At 42.2% G+C, this 20603-nt stretch overlaps 2 protein-coding genes across 6 annotated transcripts in view; both read right to left on the bottom strand.

The window, feature by feature from the left end:
• Nucleotides 1-9818, bottom strand: part of maml1 (mastermind-like transcriptional coactivator 1) — a 35903-nt gene extending 26085 nt beyond the window's left edge. Inside the window, exons 1-2 of one of the 3 annotated variants that reach the window (XM_085788967.1) lie at nt 9802-9818; nt 6759-7083 (exon numbers count right to left, since the gene is read on the bottom strand). In XM_085788967.1, the coding sequence (XP_085645093.1) occupies nt 6759-7076 (318 nt within the window). In that variant the 5' untranslated portion in view covers nt 7077-7083; nt 9802-9818. Of the gene's footprint in view, nt 1-6758; nt 7320-8123; nt 8543-9801 lie in introns of those variants that run through there. The other 2 variants (XM_085788965.1, XM_085788966.1) reach the window with 2 other exon arrangements.
• A 7873-nt stretch (nt 9819-17691) lies between these two features.
• The window catches only part of canx (calnexin), a 34348-nt gene continuing 31436 nt past the window's right edge, over nt 17692-20603 (bottom strand). For 2 of the 3 annotated variants that reach the window (XM_085788964.1, XM_085788962.1), the window contains exon 15: nt 17692-17795. In XM_085788964.1, the coding sequence (XP_085645090.1) occupies nt 17736-17795 (60 nt within the window). In that variant the 3' untranslated portion in view covers nt 17692-17735. The remainder of the gene's footprint in view (nt 17796-20603) is intronic. The other variant, XM_085788963.1, reaches the window with a different exon arrangement.

Genomic DNA, 20603 nt, shown 5'->3' with positions numbered 1-20603 from the left:
TTCACGCCATCGGGCCTCTAGAACCTCCTAAAGGACCTGGTCACAGAAACAATTTTGAAATGATAAATGGTCTGTATTTATATAGCGTTTTACTATACCTGAACGATACCCAAAGCGCTTTACAGTACATCACATTCACCCATTCACACACTGACGGTGGAAGCTGCCATGCAAGGCGCGAACCACGACCCATCAGGAGCAAGGTGGGTAAGGTGTCTTGCCCAAGGACAGAGCGGGATTCGAACCGCCAACCCTCTGATCATTGGACGACCCGCTCTACCACCTGAGCCACTGCCGAAGGACCATTAAACCACATCAGATAATCCAGAAAGAACTGTCCATTAGAACCTCAGAGACACAGAAACCAGAACCACTAAAGAGCCTAACACCTCCTTGAACGCTACGGGGCTCCTCCAACCCCGTCAGAGGTCATCAGAACCTACTACAGAACCCATTACATACTTAAATGATGATCACATACTCCTGAATGACCCCCTCTTGGAAAAGGGGAAATCTAGGAGCCAGTCGTGGTCCGAGCGGACCTGTTGGTCTGACTAGTCCAAAGCAGTTGGAGGCCTCCACCCAAAGCACCCAGTAAGAAGCTGGAACGGACTCATCCACCCCCAACCCCACCAAGACAAAAAGGCTAGGGTAAACACTGACTTCATCGATGGCCACGCCAACGGACATCTAGAACTTCCTTGGTGGTCATCAGAACCTCCTAAAGGACCAGTACACCTGGTCACCCCAATGATGATCACAGACTTTTGAAAGACCATTAAACCACCTCAAAAACTCTTGAAAGAATTGATTCTTTTACACGAGTTAATTGACCGCTGTGTGGAAAACAACGCTGTGGTCCGAGTGAGTTTGGAGCTGACGAGAGGAGAGAAAAAAGAGAGCGAAACAACGTGGCCGTAGCCACCGTGATATGACGACCCAGTCCACACTGAGGAGGAACTATGAAGAACTCAGCTGTGATGGAAAATGACCTAAACCTAGTCAGGCCGAGCTGAGTAGAGCTGTAACTGTGTAGTGGAAAAGGGTGCAAAGTAATAGTGACTGGTAGATTATTATTGTGCATCTGCCCCAATACTGAAGCAGTGGCGGCAATAATTAAGTCGCGGCAGGCCGCCACAGCTAAATTGACCCTGCAGAAGGTTAATGGTTTTCCAACAGGCAGGTTACAGTCCTGATCCAGAACCGATCCAGATCTGCACCCTGCTTGGGAGTCCTGCAGTCTAAAACCGTCTAAATGCTCCCGGACAGGCTCACGCTCACCTGCTGCGACACTATCAGATGGACTTTGGATTCTTCTACATTCCACTCCTCTGTTTTCTAACAGCTGAGTTTCAGGTAACACACACCTGTCCTTTGTGTGGCCACAGACAGAAGCCGGGAGACACAGACTGTAACACAGGGGAGCAAACGTCTGAGAGGATTTTATACTGAGTGGAAATAAGTCTGAAATACTGAGCTGTGAGTTTTCAGACTGTTTTCACATCATGTCAGATTTTATATTTACCTCACAACTGTAGGTGGCAATTCATTTGCACATGATTATCTTATCCATGACAAGAGAGCAGCTCTTTAAATACTACGACTATTTGAGTTACATTAGTAGTTTTTTAAAACATAAAAACAGTTTCATTGAACTTACTGCTGTCACTTTACAAAAATCTTATCTTATTAATGGAGAATCACTTTCCAATGCATTGAAAATCAAGAGACAATGCCAGGTATTCTGTCTTTTTTACATCACCTTCTGGGCTTTTTTGCATATTTGAACTCTTAATTGAACAAGATAAGACTTCTCAAAGACGTCAGGTTTTGCTCTGAACTTGTGCTGGGCATTTGACTTCTCTTTGAAGCAGCACTGATTAGTTGATAGCGAGAATAATCGGTGGTTGCAGCTGTAGTCTGCTATGAGCTGAGCTCCTACACCGAGACCAGTCAGTCAATCAGCCTGTGAGCGACTGCAGCTTTCAGTCACGTACAGTTTGGTCTACATCTGCATCACATGCACCTTTCACCTCCCACCTACGCAGAACATGTCCGGCTACAAATAAAAATATTCTTTAATGTTCACTATGTTTAGTGACGAGTTATTGACTGGGCAAGATGTCAAAAAACAAGAATCAACGCCAAGTACAAGCTGTGAATGAACTCCAATGTGAATCTGTCTGAAAGATGTGACAGAAAAAAGCCTTTAATAGTAAATTTCAGCTTCCGATTCATTAAAAAACACTACAATAAACACCACAACTAGAAGAGAAAGAGGTCAAAGGTCAGCGTCTGGAGATGGTTTGAGATTTGGTGTCTTTCTGAAGGACACTCGAGAAGGATAAAGGCTTTGACCGAGTCAGTTTGTGTCTGCTGAAGCAACCACAAGTAACCGCACCGGCTCAGGCTGATGGGAAGCCGAGGTCACATGACCAGACAGCACAGCCACAAAAACAACACTTCCTCTGTCAGTCACTGTGAACACACACACACACGCACGTGAATACACACACAAACACACACTGATACACACATTTAGCAGTTGTTTCACCTTTGTTGAGGTATATTTCAGCCACGTGCCGCTCAGACGACGGGCCGATCAGCAGCTCTGTGGAGCGATCGGTGTGGAGAGCTGTGATTAACCGACCTACAGGCGGCTTCGTATCTGCGAGACGCATCTAACGACTCACACTCAGACCACAGCGTCGGGTCATCAGAGACGGAAAGTGACAGTTATGAGAGAAAAAAAAACAAGCATGGTGTAATCTGTGGTCCGAGACCTCACTGCGATATGTTTTAGTGGCGTAAAACCAAACTCTCGAGCCTGCACCGCTGTGTTTTCAAACAGAATCAATCTCCGTCCAGACGGCTGACAATCCAGACTACCACACCTGAAAACACGCATTTACACACACCTGAGTGATCACACACACACACTGAGCATGTGCAAACTGGTGTAAACAGGAAGCAGATTGTCTCCACTCTGCCACTGATTGAGATTAAACTATAAACGAGGAAAAGCAAAGACAGATACCCCGCTGCAGCAAAGACAACAAGGTCAGTGACACTTTAATTTCACTATTGATGTTGTTTTCACCACTGGTAGTTGAGGCTGATGAGACCTAATCAGGGAGCGATCGTGGGCGTTGTGTTTTTGATGCTGGTGAGTTGGACAGGAGGTGAAATACAGGTGAGATTTAAAATGAAAACGTGGCTGTTGCTGCTAAAAACGCACATCTATAAAACAATAAATCAGTACCTAATGAGAAATAATACAGAATTAACTTTGTGTGTGTGTGATTTCTTAATTACGTTGGAGTAAAATAAGACGAGAAGCTTGTGGAGGTGGATTTTCAAGACGTAAGAGCAGCAGTGAAGATACAAATCTGATGATGTGGCTCGACTCTACTCTACTGTATAATCCTCCATTTCCATCTTGGCCCTATGATTCACCAGACGCTCATCAAACAGCCGGACATCCTGCACAGTCTGACCCACCTCACTCAGACTGACGCGCAGTAAACTAAACTTACTCAGTCAAACCAGACCCAACAGATCCGGGTCAGGCTTTTAAAACATCCCTGAGCTGTGTCGACCTGATGCTGCTGTTGTATCTCAGTCTGGTCTTAAAATGTTCTCAGCCCTACAGAAGTGGTGGGCTTTCTGCAAATACTAGATTAGGTAATAAACAAAAGTTCTTTAATCTTTTAGACCCGCACAGTGTGATTTGTCCATCAGAGATGAGATTTTACCACTCAACTGGTTCAATTACTGGATGTCGGCTACTTCCATTTGTCAGGTTGCTATCAAAAACAGAAATCCATGTCTTGTTTTAAGCCGGTGCATATTCTCATTTGTCCAGGTCATAGTATTTCAAAGAAGGTTAAATCGAAAGCAACTGGACTTAGTTATTTGTCTAGGTCTCTTGTCTCTTGTCTTTCCTAGACAAATAACTAAGTCCAGTTGCTTTCGATTTAACCTCATTTGAAACGTGTCTTGTTTTGACCATTAACAACTGCTAGTTAATTTACGTGAAAAGGTATTTAAATTGCATACATATCCTTTGTATGCCAAATCAACAAATGTTTTTTTGACCTACATCCTCCTGGTTTGTGAACTGGATAAATTGTATGTATGAGTATGTTCGTGATATCAGAGGATAATGTAAGAATTTAAACTTTTACCTGAGGTTTGAAAATATTGTATCACAAATCCATATTGAAATGATAATGAAGCATCTGTCATCTTGTCAATATTCTCCAAAAAGTAATATCATAAAGTTTAAATGTCTCAGAGCTACAACAACTAGTGGATGAATAGAAAATAACCCAGACACTATTCTGACAATCAAATGAGAGTTGCAGATATTCACTGCATGAGCATCAAGTTTGGTTTTAGCTTAAACGTGATGATTTTGTTGCTGTAATCGCACCAATCAGACATTGAAGCAACAACAAGGATCTGAACTAACAGTTATTTTCACTGTCAGTCAATCTTCAGGTGTATTTTGAGGTCTGATCAACCATCCACAACTTAAAGATGATACATCTACTGCCGTAAAGAGAAAGAAAAAACAGAAAACACTTCAATCATGAAGTTGGAAACAATGAATGTTTGTTTTAACATGGTTCAAACTGTGAAACTGACCGGTGTTTCTGCTCTAGCAGTGACCATTTAGTCCACACCACTAATGTCTTGCCATAAATACACAACTGACCACACCGACAACCACCAGAACAAAACGTATGACAGTTATCTGCTGCCAACAAGATCTGATTTAGATTGCCCTGCCTGGAGCACCAACAGCTGTCACTCTTGGTTGTGTTATTATACCTGCTGCACCAGCCTGGCGTGTGTATGTGTTTCTACCCAGTCAGCTTCTTCCCAAATGACAAAACACTATGCAAATTAGTCAAAGAAAACATCTGCAGGTGTATTTTGATGTCTGACTGTTGTAATCAACCATCCAAATCTCAAAGATGTTCCATCTACTGTCATAGAAGACCCAAGGAAACCAGAAAACACTTAAATTAATAAGTTGGAAGCAATGAATGTTTGTGTAAACATGGTTCAAACTGTGAAACTGATTAGTAGATCAATGTTTAAGCTCTAGCAGTGACTATTTGTTGTTGTTGTTTTTTTAGATGAAATGTCAAGTGATCTGCTGCAACTCAATTTCCCTACGGGGACAAATAAATTACTACTACTACTACTATTTAGTCCACACCACCCAGTACAAATGTCCAACCACTAGAACAAAACTTATGACAGTAATCTGCTGCCAACTAGATCTGATTTAGCCTCTGAAGCACCTACAGCTGTCACTCCTGGTTGCTTTATTCCTGCTGCTGAACCAGCCTGGTGTGTGTATGTGTTTCTACTCTAACAACCAGTCAGCCTCTTCCCAAATGACAAAACACTATGTGAATCAGTCAAAGAAAACATCTGCAGGTGTATTTTGATGTCTGACTATTGTAATCAACCATCCAAATCTCAAAGATCTACTGTCATAGGAGACCCAAGGAAACCAGAAAACACTTAAATTAAGAAGCTGGAAGCGATGAATGTTTGTGTAAACATGGTCCAAACTGTGAAACTGATTAGTAGACCAATGTTTAATAACAAATGTCCAACCACTAGAACAAAACTTATGACAGTAATCTGCCGCCAACTAGATCTGGTTTAGCCTCTGAAGCACCTACAGCTGTCACTCCTGGTTGCTTTATTCCTGCTGCTGGTGCTGCACCAGCCTGGTGTATGTCTATGTGTTTCTACTCGAACAACCAGTCAGCCTCTTCCCAAATGACAAAACACTATGTGAATCAGTCAAAGAAAACATCTGCAGGTCTGACTATTGTAATCAACCATCCAAACCTCACAAATGTTACATCTACTGTCATAGAAGACCCAAGGAAACCAGAAAACACTTAAATTAAGAAGCTGGAAGCAATGAATGTTTGAGTAAACATGGTCCAAATCATCTGCTTAAATAACACGAGAAGCATGTTGTGTTTTGAACATAATAAGGCAGCATATGTTGTATGACATGTTGCAGGAATGTCAAAGACTATATTTCTCTTTGCTATGCTGCTTAAAATTCAAATAAAGATATTGTGGGGAAAAAAACATGGTCCAAACTGTGAAACTGATTAGTAGACCAATGTTTAATAACAAATGTCCAACCACTAGAACAAAACTTATGACAGTAATCTGCTGCCAACTAGATCTGGTTTAGCCTCTGTCTGAAGCACCTACAGCTGTCACTCCTGGTTGCTTTATTCCTGCTGCTGGTGCTGCACCAGCCTGGTGTATGTGTATGTGTTTCTACTCTGACTGATTTACATAGTGTTTTGTCATTTGGGAAGAGGCTGACTGGTTGTTAAAGAAAACATCTGCAGGTCTGACTATTGTAATCAACCATCCAAACCTCACAAATGTTACATCTCCTGTCATAGAAGACCCAAGGAAACCAGAAAACACTTGAATTGAGAAGTTGGAAGCAATGAGTGTTTGTTTAAACATGGTTCAAACAAATGTCCAACCACTAGAACAAAACTTATGACAGTAATCTGCTGCCAACCAGATCTGGTTTAGCCTCTCTGAAGCACCTACAGCTGTCACTCCTGGTTGCTTTATTCCTGCTGCTGGTGCTGCACCAGCCTGGTGAGTGTGTATGTGTTTATGTATGTATGTTTGAGCTCTGTTAGCCTCTTCCCATGCTTGTGTGTCCGTGTGTCCAGTGCTTTTTCACTCACCGCTATCAGGGTGCTGTTCCGGCTCTGCTCCGCCGCCGTGCCTCCGCTGTCCCCGAGCTCCGCGCTGCCGCCGCCGCCGGGCGCCCTCTGTCCGGCCTGGTCTCCTCCTCCTCCTCCGCCGCCGCCGCCGCTGGTGGTCTGTGGCTGCTGCCGGTGCTTGTTGGACCGCTTGGCTTTGGCCTGCAGGCAGCGCTGGTGCAGGGCGAAGGTCTGCTGCATCTCCAGCTCCCGTCGCTCCAGCGTCGCGTTCTCGTAGCGGCTCTCGCAGCTGTTGTGATGCTGCCGGAAGAGCTCGATCCTCCGGCGGAGCCTCTCCATCACCGCGCTGTGTCGCGGTGTAACAAAATCCGCCATCATCAATACAGACTTGTAGTAAAGTAAAACTCCCGGCTCGGGTCAGGTTTCGTCCATAAAATGCTGAATTTCTTTCTTTCTCTCTCTCTCTCTGGGGCGTCTATACACACCACCACCACCACCACCCACCCCCCTCGCCCCCTTTTACAAAGCCTCCTGTGCTGGCTCCATGGAGGCGACCTTTGTCTTGCTAATGGCCTTCAGTCACTGCCGGAGAGGAAAATTATTGGGATTTTTTTTTTTTTTTTTTAGGTGCAATACCATACCAAACCATTCAGCCACCTGATTTTAGTGTACAATATTAACCTCGTTATATATCCACAACAGCAGCCCATTTAAGTTGCTGTGTAAAAACCAGAGCTCCTGCAACAACAGAGTTTAAACACCTAAATCCAAAACACACACAACACACCTTCCCCTGTGGACCTATATGAAAACAAACCACGGTCCGCTAACTAAACCCTTTAAATCATTTAATAAAATCCCCCATTAACTGTTGCTGTTGTGTCGCCATCAATCTAAACTAAACTAACCAACTCTCTCCCGTCAGGGCTGAAGTGAAGTTAGCGCATTAGCACATTCCTCCACTCACAAAAATCAAAGTTGGAGCGTCGAAAAAATCCTTTTAAAAAACTTGTCAGAGCTGCTGTTGAACTGTGGTCGGTTCGGTATTAATTTCTAGCCTTTATCCCCCATTTTTCCGTCATTGGGGTTGAGGTTTCAGTCCGTGGGGGGCATCGTTACAGCTCCACAACTTGTCTGAAACTTTTTATTTTTGTTCAAGTATACGGGGGGTTAGCTTAGCTTAGCTTAGCTTAGCCAGGGATGCTAACAAACAGGCTAACTGTGCTCTTCTCTCTTCTCCCTTCTTCACAAAACTTGGCAGCAGCAATTACTCTGCCAATGAACGCATTGTTTTTGTTTTATCTACCACAATCAAAACGACAGGGGCTTCCCACCCGATTAGACAATTAGAGGCGTAATTTAGGTTTTTATTTTAAATTCACTTACTGTGAAAAGTGTAGCTTGTCCGCTCTGCTTCCTACAGCAGCATCTGTCTAACAGCTGATCCTCCGCCTCAGTCCGTGTAGCTGCTAACCGTTAGCTGCACTAACGGCTGTGTTTTGAGGGGGTAACGATAGCTCGGCTAGCGGGCTAGCTAGGTGGCTAGCGTGGAACATTTAAACACGGCATCATACTTTTATCTATCCCCCCCCCACCCCCTATTAAAAATAAATGTGCCGTCGCGGATAGATAGCCCTCCTGCCCCCCCCGTGGACGAGCCCGAGTCGGGATGGTTACGGCTGGGTCGTCAGTCAGCCAGAAGGAGCTAACTTTACTCGGTCCCTCTGTGCTGCTGCTGCTTCTATTGTTTTCAAGCGGACAGTTCAGGTCCACGCCGCCATTTTGGGAACTTTCTCTTTTTTCTTTTTTTCTTTTTTTTTTCCATCAGCGACAAGAGGAATGTCCCAGCGCTAAGCCCGCCTCCTGGATGATTGACAGGTGAAACCAGCCAATAGGGAGTGGTCGCAGCGTTGACGGTCAAAAAAGTTGCCCAATCAGAGTTCAGAATCCGCCCACACGTCACAAAAATAGCCTTCTTTTTAATTTTTCATTAGGGCCACGGGGCAAACGCACCGATCACTTACTGAGTCTCAATTTGAATATTTTTTTAATCATATTTTAAAGGTGTACAGAAAAGAAAATTGAATTTGAGCCCACTCTGGATCATACAATTAATGTAATAACTCATATTTCAGACGATGTAGGCCAAACTTTGTGCAAAATTCTATTTTTGAGTAAATCCAGGATGAAAGTGTGTATTTGTTTCCCACATTGGTCGCGCATTACTGTGAAAAGTGTAGCTTGTCCGCTCTGCTTCCTACAGCAGCATCTGTCTAACAGCTGATCCTCCACCTCAGTCCGTGTAGCTGCTAACCGTTAGCTGCACTAACAGCTGTGTTTTGAGGGGGTAACGATCGCTCGGCTAGCGGGCTAGCTAGGTGGCTAGCGTGGAACATTTAAACACGGCATCATACTTTTATCTATCCCCCCCCCCACCCCCTATTAAAAATAAATGTGCCGTCGCGGATAGATAGCCCTCCTGCCCCCCCCCGTGGACGAGCCCGAGTCGGGATGGTTACGGCTGGGTCGTCAGTCAGCCAGAAGGAGCTAACTTTACTCGGTCCCTCTGTGCTGCTGCTGCTTCTATTGTTTTCAAGCGGACAGTTCAGGTCCACGCCGCCATTTTGGGAACTTTCTCTTTTTTCTTTTTTTTTTTTTTTCCATCAGCGACAAGAGGAATGTCCCAGCGCTAAGCCCGCCTCCTGGATGATTGACAGGTGAAACCAGCCAATAGGGAGTGGTCGCAGCGTTGACGGTCAAAAAAGTTGCCCAATCAGAGTTCAGAATCCGCCCACACGTCACAAAAATAGCCTTCTTTTTTAATTTTTCATTAGGGCCACGGGGCAAAGGCACCGATTACTTACTGAGTCTCAATTTGAATATTTTTTATCATATTTTAAAGGTGTACAGAAAAGAAAATTGAATTTGAGCCCACTCTGGATCATAAAATTAATGTAATAACTCATATTTCAGACGATGTAGGCCAAACTTTGTGCAAAATTCTATTTTTGAGTAAATCCAGGATGAAACTGTGTATTTTTTTCCCGCATTGGTCGCGCATTACTGCGAAAAGTGTAGCTGTCCGCTAACAGCTGATCCTCCGCCTCAGTCCGTGTAGCTGCTAACCGTTAGCTGCACTAACGGCTGTGTTTTGGGGGGTAACGATAGCTCGGCTAGCGGGCTAGCTAGGTGGCTAGCGTGGAACATTTAAAGGGATAGTTCCCCCTAGAATGATATTTCGCTCATTATCTACTCACCCTCATGTGGACTAAGGGCTGGAAGAATTCTCAGAGTCCACCGTCCCTTCTCTGAGTTACAGGGGGTCTTGGCGTAGCAGTGCATGTCCATATAACGGTTGTAAAGGGACACCAGAGCTCTTCGTAAAAAAACACACACAAAAAAACATCCAAATACCTCCATGATGCTCGTATGTAATGTCCGTCTTGTGCTGAAGCCCCAAATTGCGTAATTGTCCCGAAAAAAATTAAATAAGTCTATATTTTAAGCTTGTTTGTAGCGGAAGCTTCTCAAAGCTCCTCTTCCTGGTCCGTCCAAATCTCGCGTGATTCGCAGTAACCGCACTGACGCCGGCGCAAATCACGCGAGATTTGGACGGACCAGGAAGAGGAGCTTTGAGAAGCTTCCGCTACAAACAAGCTTAAAATATAGACTTATTTAATTTTTTTCGGGACAATTACGCAATTTGGGGCTTCAGCACAAGACGGACATTACATACGAGCATCATGGAGGTATTTGGATGTTTTTTTGTGTGTGTTTTTTTACGAAGAGCTCTGGTGTCCCTTTACAACCGTTATATGGACATGCACTGCTACGCCAAGACCCCCTGTAACTCAGAGAAGGGACGGTGGACTCTGAAACTTCTTCCAGCCCTTAGTCCACATGAGGGTGAGTAGATAATGAGCGAAATATCATTCTAGGGTGAACTATCCCTTTAAACACGGCATCATACTTTTATCTATCCCCCCCCCACCCCCTATTAAAAATAAATGTGCCGTCGCGGATAGATAGCCCTCCTGCCCCCCCGTGGACGAGCCCGAGTCGGGATGGTTACGGCTGGGTCGTCAGTCAGCCAGAAGGAGCTAACTTTACTCGGTCCCTCTGTGCTGCTGCTGCTTCTATTGTTTTCAAGCGGACAGTTCAGGTCCACGCCGCCATTTTGGGAACTTTCTCTTTTTTCTTTTTTTTTTTTTTTTTCCATCAGCGACAAGAGGAATGTCCCAGCGCTAAGCCCGCCTCCTGGATGATTGACAGGTGAAACCAGCCAATAGGGAGTGGTCGCAGCGTTGACGGTCAAAAAAGTGGCCCAATCAGAGTTCAGAATCCGCCCACACGTCACAAAAATAGCCTTCTTTTTAATTTTTCATTAGGGCCACGGGGCAAATGCACCGATCACTTACTGAGTCTCAATTTGAATATTTTTTATCATATTTTAAAGGTGTACAGAAAAGAAAATTGAATTTGAGCCCACTCTGGATCATAAAATGAATGTAATAACTCATATTTCAGACGATGTAGGCCAAACTTTGTGCAAAATTCTATTTTTGAGTAAATCCAGGATGAAAGTGTGTATTTTTTTTCCCGCATTGGATAATGCAGGCGCACGGATTATACGTCAGCCTGTACACGATTCACCAGCCACTGATATTGGATCCGTAATCCGTCATTCAAACGTCTGAGACACGCACACACACACACGGAGCTCGGTCTCACCCCAAGCTTTGAATATCCAGCCCGCTCGATAACGACCAATCAAATTCGTTTTCCTTACTCGGGTAAACTCGTGTTGCAGCTCGTGACAACTTGGCGCGACAAACAGGACAAACGGCCATTTCTGTACACAAGTGCGTCTCTCAACTAGTGATGGAGAAACCGAAGCTTTCTGAACCAGTGAGTTTCGAAGCATTTGATACAATTAAACATGGCGACATCTGCTGGTCAACCTTCAACACAGCATTTGCACGGAACAACTCAATCGTATTTTTCATGCTTTTCATGCTGCATTCACGTGAAATTGGGCAGACGGCAGACGGATGACAGTCGCTGCACGTAAGGGCATAAATGCCTCTATGTAAACAAGTGGTCCGTCAGCACGAGGCAAAACAATAGGCTACACATAAAAACATGGCGACACGACATGGCAGCCAGCACCGAGCTTACCCACTCTATAAGAATGCTATATGAATGGTAAATTCAGAGCTTACCGGAACACTTCAGGTTGTTGATGGGGCTGATTACTGAAAAACAGACTTTTGAACCAAATAATCGATTTTCGTGAATAGATAACAGGAGAAGTTACACAATGTCCCTTTAAGACCATTATGGATTTTTTTTAATTTTATTTATTTAAAGCAGAAGTAAGTGATATATTTGTGTTAATATAAGTCTTAAATAGTTCTATCTTCCGACAGCAATCACTTACATAGAGTGTTTGGACCGAAACACGGGTCTGTCAGTCACTCTGCTCTGCTCTGAGCCGAGGAGAAAACATTTATCGTATCCTACAGTTTTTATCCAATGAGGAGAGAGAACGGCATAAAGGGCTGTGTGTGCAGCCAAGGGACGCCGTGAATGTGGTGACGTAGCGACGAGGACTGTTATGGTGCGTTCAAGGAAACTCGTAACTCGTGTTTTTCCGACCTGTGAAGTCGTACCAGTTCGATCTGGTACGAGTTCACGGGTCGGAAGTTACGAGTGGCCGTTATAGTGACTTTCACCGGTAAAACAGGTCGGAAAAACACGAGTGGGTTGCCTGGAACGCTACAAAGTCGTAAGTCGTGACTTGAAGCCGTAACTTACGGTTTCAAAAGCCTGCCTGGAACGCAGCATTACCCAAAACGCCCGGATCGCTTACTTCTGCTTTAACCTTTATTTAACCAGGCAAGCAAATTAAGAACAAAATTCTTATTTTCAAGTGCAGCCTGAAGAGGAAGGGGGAGGGGAGTGCTAAAAGTGAAAACAAGGTTAATAAATTACACAGAAAAATTCTATATAATACAATACATACAATATATCAATATAATGATAAATGATGAAATTTAGATCATGACAAATAACGTACAAAAGAAATGCAAAGTCACAAAAGAAATTGATTGCAATATAAGTTAAAATACATAAAAAATACATTCAATAAAGCACAATGAAGTGTCACAGGAGCATTTTATTGAGCATTTGCGGGAGCGAGGGGCCGGGCTCTATGATAACATTTTTCGCAAGGAGCACGCCTAAAGTAAACTCTTTGGGGGCACAAAAAGAAGTTGGGGAGCAAAATTAAAAATGTTAATGTAACACATTATTTATTTAATTCACTGGCCACCAACAGACAGGTGGCTTTAATGTTAAGGGTCAAACGTGGCACGATCTGATATCACCATAAACAATAGCCCAGGACTAACCCTAACCCTAAACTAACCGGTTGGTTATAACAGCGCTCCTGGGCTGTTAATTACTTGGTGATATCAGATGTGTCAAACGTGACCCATTTTTACATTGGAGAACAGTAAAAACACTTCACCTTTGGCCTGAAATTTGATGACTAATGTGACCCAGAATAGACAAACATGGAAATATTTCAACTTCTTTAATAAACAGACACAATAAAGCCACAACCTGTTCTGTATTATGACCAATACAATATTTGACACATGAAGTAGCTAAATAAATTGGCCTTTGGTCACTCCTATAGCCTATTATGGTATTAAACTAGGCTACATCTTTTTATTTAACTAGGCTAGCTAAATCACAGTAGCATATACTGATTTGTTGAATTTACAGGCTTGTTACGGGCACCGTGTGTCCAATATTTTATTTATTGTCTTGTCTTTCTTGTTTGTGTAGTGCATCGTTATGTGTTTCACAGTTTGTATTGCATTGTTTTTATTCCTTGTGGCGTACTGTTGTATTTTATTTATTTATTTGGGACTACGGACGAAAATTAGCCGCTTGGCTATAATCTGGCATATTTACTGCAGTATTTTTTTTATATACCAATGTTCATTAATATGCACTGTCCCTATTCAAATAAAAATGTTATTATTATTATTATTATGATAATCAGCCTGATGTAGTTGCGCCTAATCATTTTCCTGGTTCGCACATGTATTTTTTTTAGGGTCAAATGCAAGTGAAATACTCACTCATGATGGGCATAAGAAAATAAGACCTGTCTAAAATTAATTAAGACTTGAACACAATAATTCAATGAATTTAAGACATTTAAGGCCTAAAATTTTCAAATGTTAAGACTTTTTAAGACCCCGCGGATAGGCTACCCTGAGTTTGGATGGTCTTAGAGACACACACACTGACACATAAAAAGAAACACTCAGCAGCTTCTCCTTCAGTTTCCATTCAGCCTTTTTTTTTATTCATCAAAACAAATGTTGACTGCATGTCCACACTCACACATCAGGCTCCATCATCATCATCATCATCATCACAGCATTTCTATTCAACAGCTGGACCTTCCTGTGGCGTGTCAGCAGGTCCACCTCTCTACATAGTGTGTACATCATCATCATCTTCATAGACAGGCTGGGCCGACCAATTAGTTCAACACAAAAGTCAACAAAAAAAATAATGAAAAGTTAATTGTTACAACAGAGTCATGTAAAATCTCACCAGCAGATACAGTGTTCAGTCTACAGTCTGTTAAGCTACAGGCAGCTTCAGCCGGACACGACCAGAGAAAACAAACAACCAGAGACTAAGAGAGAGAAAGAGACGATATAGAGAGAGAGAGAGAGAGAGAGAGAGGCAGACGGAGAGAGGAGAGGAGGAGAGGAAACGCTGCTGCTGCTGCTGCTGGAGGAGACTCTCCCTAAAAACCCAAAACACTGGATTCACAGCAGAGGGAAAGAAACAAATCGAGACTTAAAGCAACAGAGTTTACAGCCAAATACCAAAACTACTGCAGCTCGAGTTTACCCTAAGAGGAGGAAGAGGAGGAAGAAAAAGAAAAGGACAAAGAGGAGGAGGAGGAGGAGGAGGGGGAAATAATAATAATAATAATAATAATAATAAAAAAAGGTTAAATAAAGGTCACCTGGACATGGAAGCGGGGAACCTCCAAGTTCACCTTCAAGGCCCCACGAAATCTGAATTCACCGACAACAAAACACCTCGGACTTTACGAAAACTGCCTTTTTTTGTTTTTATTAACCAGTCGAGTCAGTCGTCGTCGTCAACCTGCAGATCAATCGATCGATCGATCAATCAATCAATCAATCAATCAATCAATCAATCAATCAATCAATCAATCAATCAATCACATCAACAGGAAAAACAAGACGTTCAGAGGATGGAGAGATGAAGTCAGACACAGAAAATGTCAAAAACAAAAAAAAGCAACACACATCAACAACAGCCACTGGACTGACGCAGGTACGTTTCTTTTCCATACACACACACACACACACACACACACTTACACACACCTGTTTAATCGGTAAAGTTAAAAGAGAAAAAGAAGAAAACCATCTCATGTTGTTTTTTTTCTTTCTCTACGATCAACAAACAGGAACTGTTGTTTTGTCTTGACAGTCAAAGTTCATGTTTTTTTGTTTTTTTTTCTAGATTCTAAAACTGAGAAGTTGAAGGTTTTGGTCCTGACGGAGCAGCCGGAGGTCAAGAGGTCGACGGCTTTATATAAAACGCTACGACGCTACACGTTTCTGTTGGACGGACGGACAAACGGCTGATTCTCAGATTCTGAAAACAACCAACCATCGTCCAGGTTTTATTTATTTATTTATTTATTTATTTATCTATCTTTATGTAAGATTGGAAGAGTTTCAGTTTCAGCAGCAGATGACGACAAAAACGAAGACGACGACAGAGAAACAAGTTATGAACCTTCAAGATGTTCGATCCTTAAAATCCTGACGAGTGAATTTTGCACAGTCGTCGTCATGCGATTACAGACGAGACGAGTGAACTTCACTCCTCTGATGAAGACCATGAGGTTCAGGGTGAAAGCTGAATCAAATCAGCAGATCTTTGAGGTTTTTTCTATTTCAGTTATTGTGTCTGAAGATTGAAAAAAAAAAAAATCGGTAAAAAAAAAAGAACCGAACGTCACGCTCAAGTGCCATCTCTTTTAAGCATGGGGCTTAAACTCCGACGGGTCGGAGCGACGTGGGCGGAGCTTGTTGTAGTCGTTGCAGGTGGACAGGTGTTGAGGTTAAGCGCCTGAGTTTTTATTTCTATTTTTTTCCCCTTTTTAGTGCCTTTTTCTTTTACATTTGGGGTCGATAGACGAAAAAAAGGGACCGGGTGTCTGTCCATCTGCAAAACACAAGAGGTCAGAGTTCACGAAGACGAAGAATAATAATAATAATAATAAGAGGCAGCGACTGCGTTTCTGAAGTGTTGGAGGTTTTGTTCTGTATCAAAACTCGTCGTCGTCGTTATTATCATCATCCTCATCTGCTGCTGAGCCGACTCAACTCGTAACTTCTGACCAGATCGAGGTAACATACACGTACGCCGACAGACTGCGACCTCTTGACCTTCCCTGCCGCCACATCGGGACAATCACACGTCAAAAAAACAAAAAAAAACAAAGAAACACACTGAGGAGACAAAAGAGATCAGCGAACGTCTGTCACGACAACATGAAGAGGAGGAAGAAGAGAGGAAAAGAAAAGTTCACGTCAGCTGGAGTGTTCTCGAAAAAAAACAAAAAAAAAACAGAAACCACAACAACATTTAGCGCTCTAAAACGTTGTAAAAGTGGTGGTATGTTGGTACGTTGAGGATGCTAGCAGGCTAGTTTACAGACTCCTGGAAGACTAAGAAGTCGGCGGTTAGTGGGTTAACTTAACATCGTCGCTAGTTGCCGTTACTGTTAAACGTTTAAACTTTAGGATCATCTGGATCTGAGGACTCGTTACAGCAGCTCGTCGTCGTCGTCGTCGTCGGCCGATCCGGAGGGGGGGGGGGGTTTCTCTCCTTCATCGCTAACACCTGCTGCATTAAGACAGAGGTTGGCATGGCAACAGTTAAGAACAAGTTGTTCCGTTTTGTTTTTGTTAGATAGATAGATAGATAAATCCGACACAACAACAAGTCTCCAGACAGATGTTGTTGGCTAATTTAACCAGCTGTTTTAATTAATAATAATGGCTGCACTTCCTGGATTAGTTTTATTTATTCATTCAACAAGACCTTCTTCAGTAGCTCGACGGTGGAAGATAGGATAAACCCCAGAGTGACAATGAATGAATGAATGAATGAATGAATGAGCGAGCAGCAGCCCCCCACTCCCCCACCAAACAAAGATGATGATCCCCAGATGTTCTGCTGCTGCTGCTGCTGCACATCTGGAGAGGAACAAACGGGTTTAAATCGTCCGTTTTTATTTGTTAAAGGTTTACTCTGCTGGGAAACATGTCATCAGACCGTTTATAAGGTTGATTTTGCAGCTTGATCCCGATGGATGAAGGTAATAGTAGTAATCTGAGTGCTGGTCGGCGGCTTGTAGTTTGTAGTTCTGGGTGGCGTTGGCGTTGGCGGCGGCGGTCGGCGGTCGGCGTTTCAGCGGACAGGACAGGACAGGACAGGACAGGAGATGTTGGTCTCGTTGGGTTTGTGAGTCTGCTCAGGTGTTGTTAAGGAATGATGCAGGAAGTTTGTTTTTTTTTAGTTAATCTCAGTTAATCTCCTTTAATCTAAATGAGTCCTGTTCGTACTGGAATCATCATCATCATCATCAATATTATTATCATCATCATCTTCATCGTCAGGCGTCCATGACTCGGTTAGTTTCCTGTCGGCTTTGCTGCTTCCATGGGATCCACTTAGGCTTCATCGCCTCGGAGCAAGGGTGGAAGAAGAGGAAGAAGAGGAGGAGGAGGAGGAGGAGGGGGATTAAAGGGGCAGGTGGTGGGGCGGTGGGGTATTTTTAAGGGGGGGGGTTGGGATGTGGGGCTTTAGGGGGGGGGGGTGGGGGTTGAGGTCAGGGCTTTGGATTCAGATAAATCAGTCCCTTCTGCTCTTCCTGTTCCTGGGAGATCTCCGCAGAACGTCGTCCTCCAGCTTCTGAGGAGGAAACAACCACAGTCAACTTCCCATCTTTTTTCTTTTTTTTTCTTTTTTTAAAGGGACACTTTTTTTTTACAGCCAGAATGAATAATTTATTCTAACTCCTAAAATACTGACGACTACTAGTAAGAAATATAAACATAAGAATCTTTTTTAAAAAATCCCAAAAGTTGGATCTATGTTAACACTCACAAAAGTTTTGTAATGAAACAAACTTGTTATTATCACAAATCAAAATTATATAACCACAGGTAATACTCAGAAAATTAGAATATCGTGAAAAAGTTCATTCACTTCCCCATGATTGCGAACTGTACTGAACCAGACAGAGAGCTTTTAAAGGCTCAGGAACCCTTTGCAGGTGTTTTGGATTAATTGGCTGACGAGGCTGTGACAATTTGAGCTACAACATTGAACTTTTTCACGATATTCAAATTTTTTGATTGGGGTTTTCATAAGCTGTAAGCCATAATAATCAAAATTCTAACAAATAAAAGCTTGAAATATCTTGCAATGCCTGTTATGAGTCTAAATAATATATTCATTTCACCTTTTAAGTTGAATTACTTAAATGAATGAACTTTTTCACGATATTCTAGTATTACCTGTATAATCTTCTATTTATCACTTTACAACTGACAATAGGACGAGTGAAGATGTTTGACTCCACAGGCGTGGAAGTAGTGAACAAGTAGTAATAGAAGAAGCAACAGTAGTAGGAGAAGCAGCAGTAGAAGAAACAGTAGAAGAAGCACAGGGTTCCCACTCTTTTCTTGAAATCATTTTCCAGGACATTTTCAGCGGCTCCAGTCTGACAGACATGTTACAGGGTTTCTGCAGGTACCAGCAAATCTAATTTAATGCTTTTTAATGCCCTTTTTAATGCCATTTCAAACATTTTTAATGCCTGTGACTGCAAATACTATACGTGTGCATACATACACTTACCTATATACACATATACACACCCAGTTACTTGGTTCTGCATGTTTATCACACCAATAGGGGTGCTGCACCGACTGCAATTTTCTGGCCGATCACCGATCACCGATTTTTAAAAAGCCTGACCTGCCGATTCCGATTTTTGCCGATAGCGATAAAAAAAAAAAAAGTCAACAGTAGCCTGCCACCACCTAAAAATATTAATTTAGAAAATTCTCAATTTCTTCACCCACGTTTAATTTTACCTTTTTTCTGCTCTTTGTGCTCTATAGGGATGTAATGATATCAAAATCTCACTGTATGAATCTATACATTTTTTTAAACAATTTTTTAATGCCTTTAAGAATCGAATTTAATGCCTTTTAATGCCATTTAAGGCCTTAATATTAGCAAAATGTATTTAATGACTTTTAATGCTTTTTAATGACCCGCAGAAACCCTGTGTTATTATACATCCTCTTGTCCCGTTCATTTTCTTTTCGACAGCTGTACCTTAATTTTGTACATTTTTGTTTCTATGTTTCTTCCTCTCCCGGCCCCAGAAGTCTGATTTTAAGATGTGCAGTCTATGGCTCTAAGTTACGCAATAATCTCTTACAGTAACATGCTTAGAAAACTCCTATGAATTTATCATAGAACAACAAAAACATGGGGTCCAATACTGGAAACACTCGTCAACTCAAAGTCTCTATAGTTTTCTCACTAGGTGTTTTTTGTGATACATAATTTTCCAGGACAACTGAAGCTTTTCCAGGACATTTGACTTATTTTCTCATTAGATTTGCCATGTGTTTTCCATGACTGGAAAATTGGTCAACCATTTTTCAGGTTTTTTTTAGGACAAGTGGGAACCCTGAAGCAGCAGCAGTAGAAACACTAGAAGAAGCAACGCTAGAAAGAAACACTAGAAAATGAAGCATAAGCAATAGAAGAAGCACTAGAAAAAGAAGCAACAGTAATAGAAGCAGCACCTCCCACATCCTTCACTCAGAGTTTGACCTCCTACCCTCAGGTAGACGATACAGAGTCCCTCGCTGTAAACTCAACCGTTTTAAGAATTCTTTTATCCCAACTTCTATCAAATTTCTTAACGAGTCTGTGCAATAATTCTTATAGTGCTATGTTGTGGGATGTGTGCAATATGTGTTATGTTATGGAATATGTGCTATGTTATGGGATATGTGTTATGTTATGGGATATGTGCAATGCTGTTGGATTAATATGTCTGAGATGTATTGTTCTTTTGTTTTTTGTTTTTATCATTGTGGCCATTAAGGCATTTATGGCACAGCTACAGTGTCCAAGACAAATTTCCCTGAACGGGACAATAAAGTTTATCGTATCGTATCCAGGGTTTCTGCAGGTACCAGCAAATCTAATTTAATGCTTTTTAATGCCATTTCAAACATTTTTAATGCCCGTGACTGCAAATACTATACGTGTGCGTACATACACTTACGTATATACACATACACACACCAAATTACTTGGTTCTGCATGTTTATCACACCAATAGGGGTGCACCGACTGCAATTTTCTGGCCTATCACCGATTTTTAAAAAGCCTGATTCCGATTTTTGCCGATAGCGATTAAAAAAAAAAAAGAGTTAACAGTAGCCTGCCACCACCTAAAAATATTAATTTAGAAAATTCTCCATTTCTTCACCCACGTTTAACTTTACTGTAGATTAACTATATAATCCCCCTATTTTTCTGCTTTTTGTGCTCTATAGGGATGTAATGATATCAAAATCTTACTGTATGAATCAATCAATTTTTTATAAATTTTTAATGCCTTTGAGAATCGAATTTAATGCCTTTTAATGCCATTTAAGGCCTTAATTTTAGCAAAATATATTTAAT

The sequence above is a fragment of the Trachurus japonicus genome, chromosome 10 (genome assembly GCF_045865225.1).
Source record: "Trachurus japonicus isolate A0001 chromosome 10, Traja_1.0".
NCBI lineage: Eukaryota > Metazoa > Chordata > Actinopteri > Carangiformes > Carangidae > Trachurus > Trachurus japonicus.
Note: the sequence above shows the minus strand (reverse complement) of the source record. Positions and strands in the feature narration are given on the sequence as shown.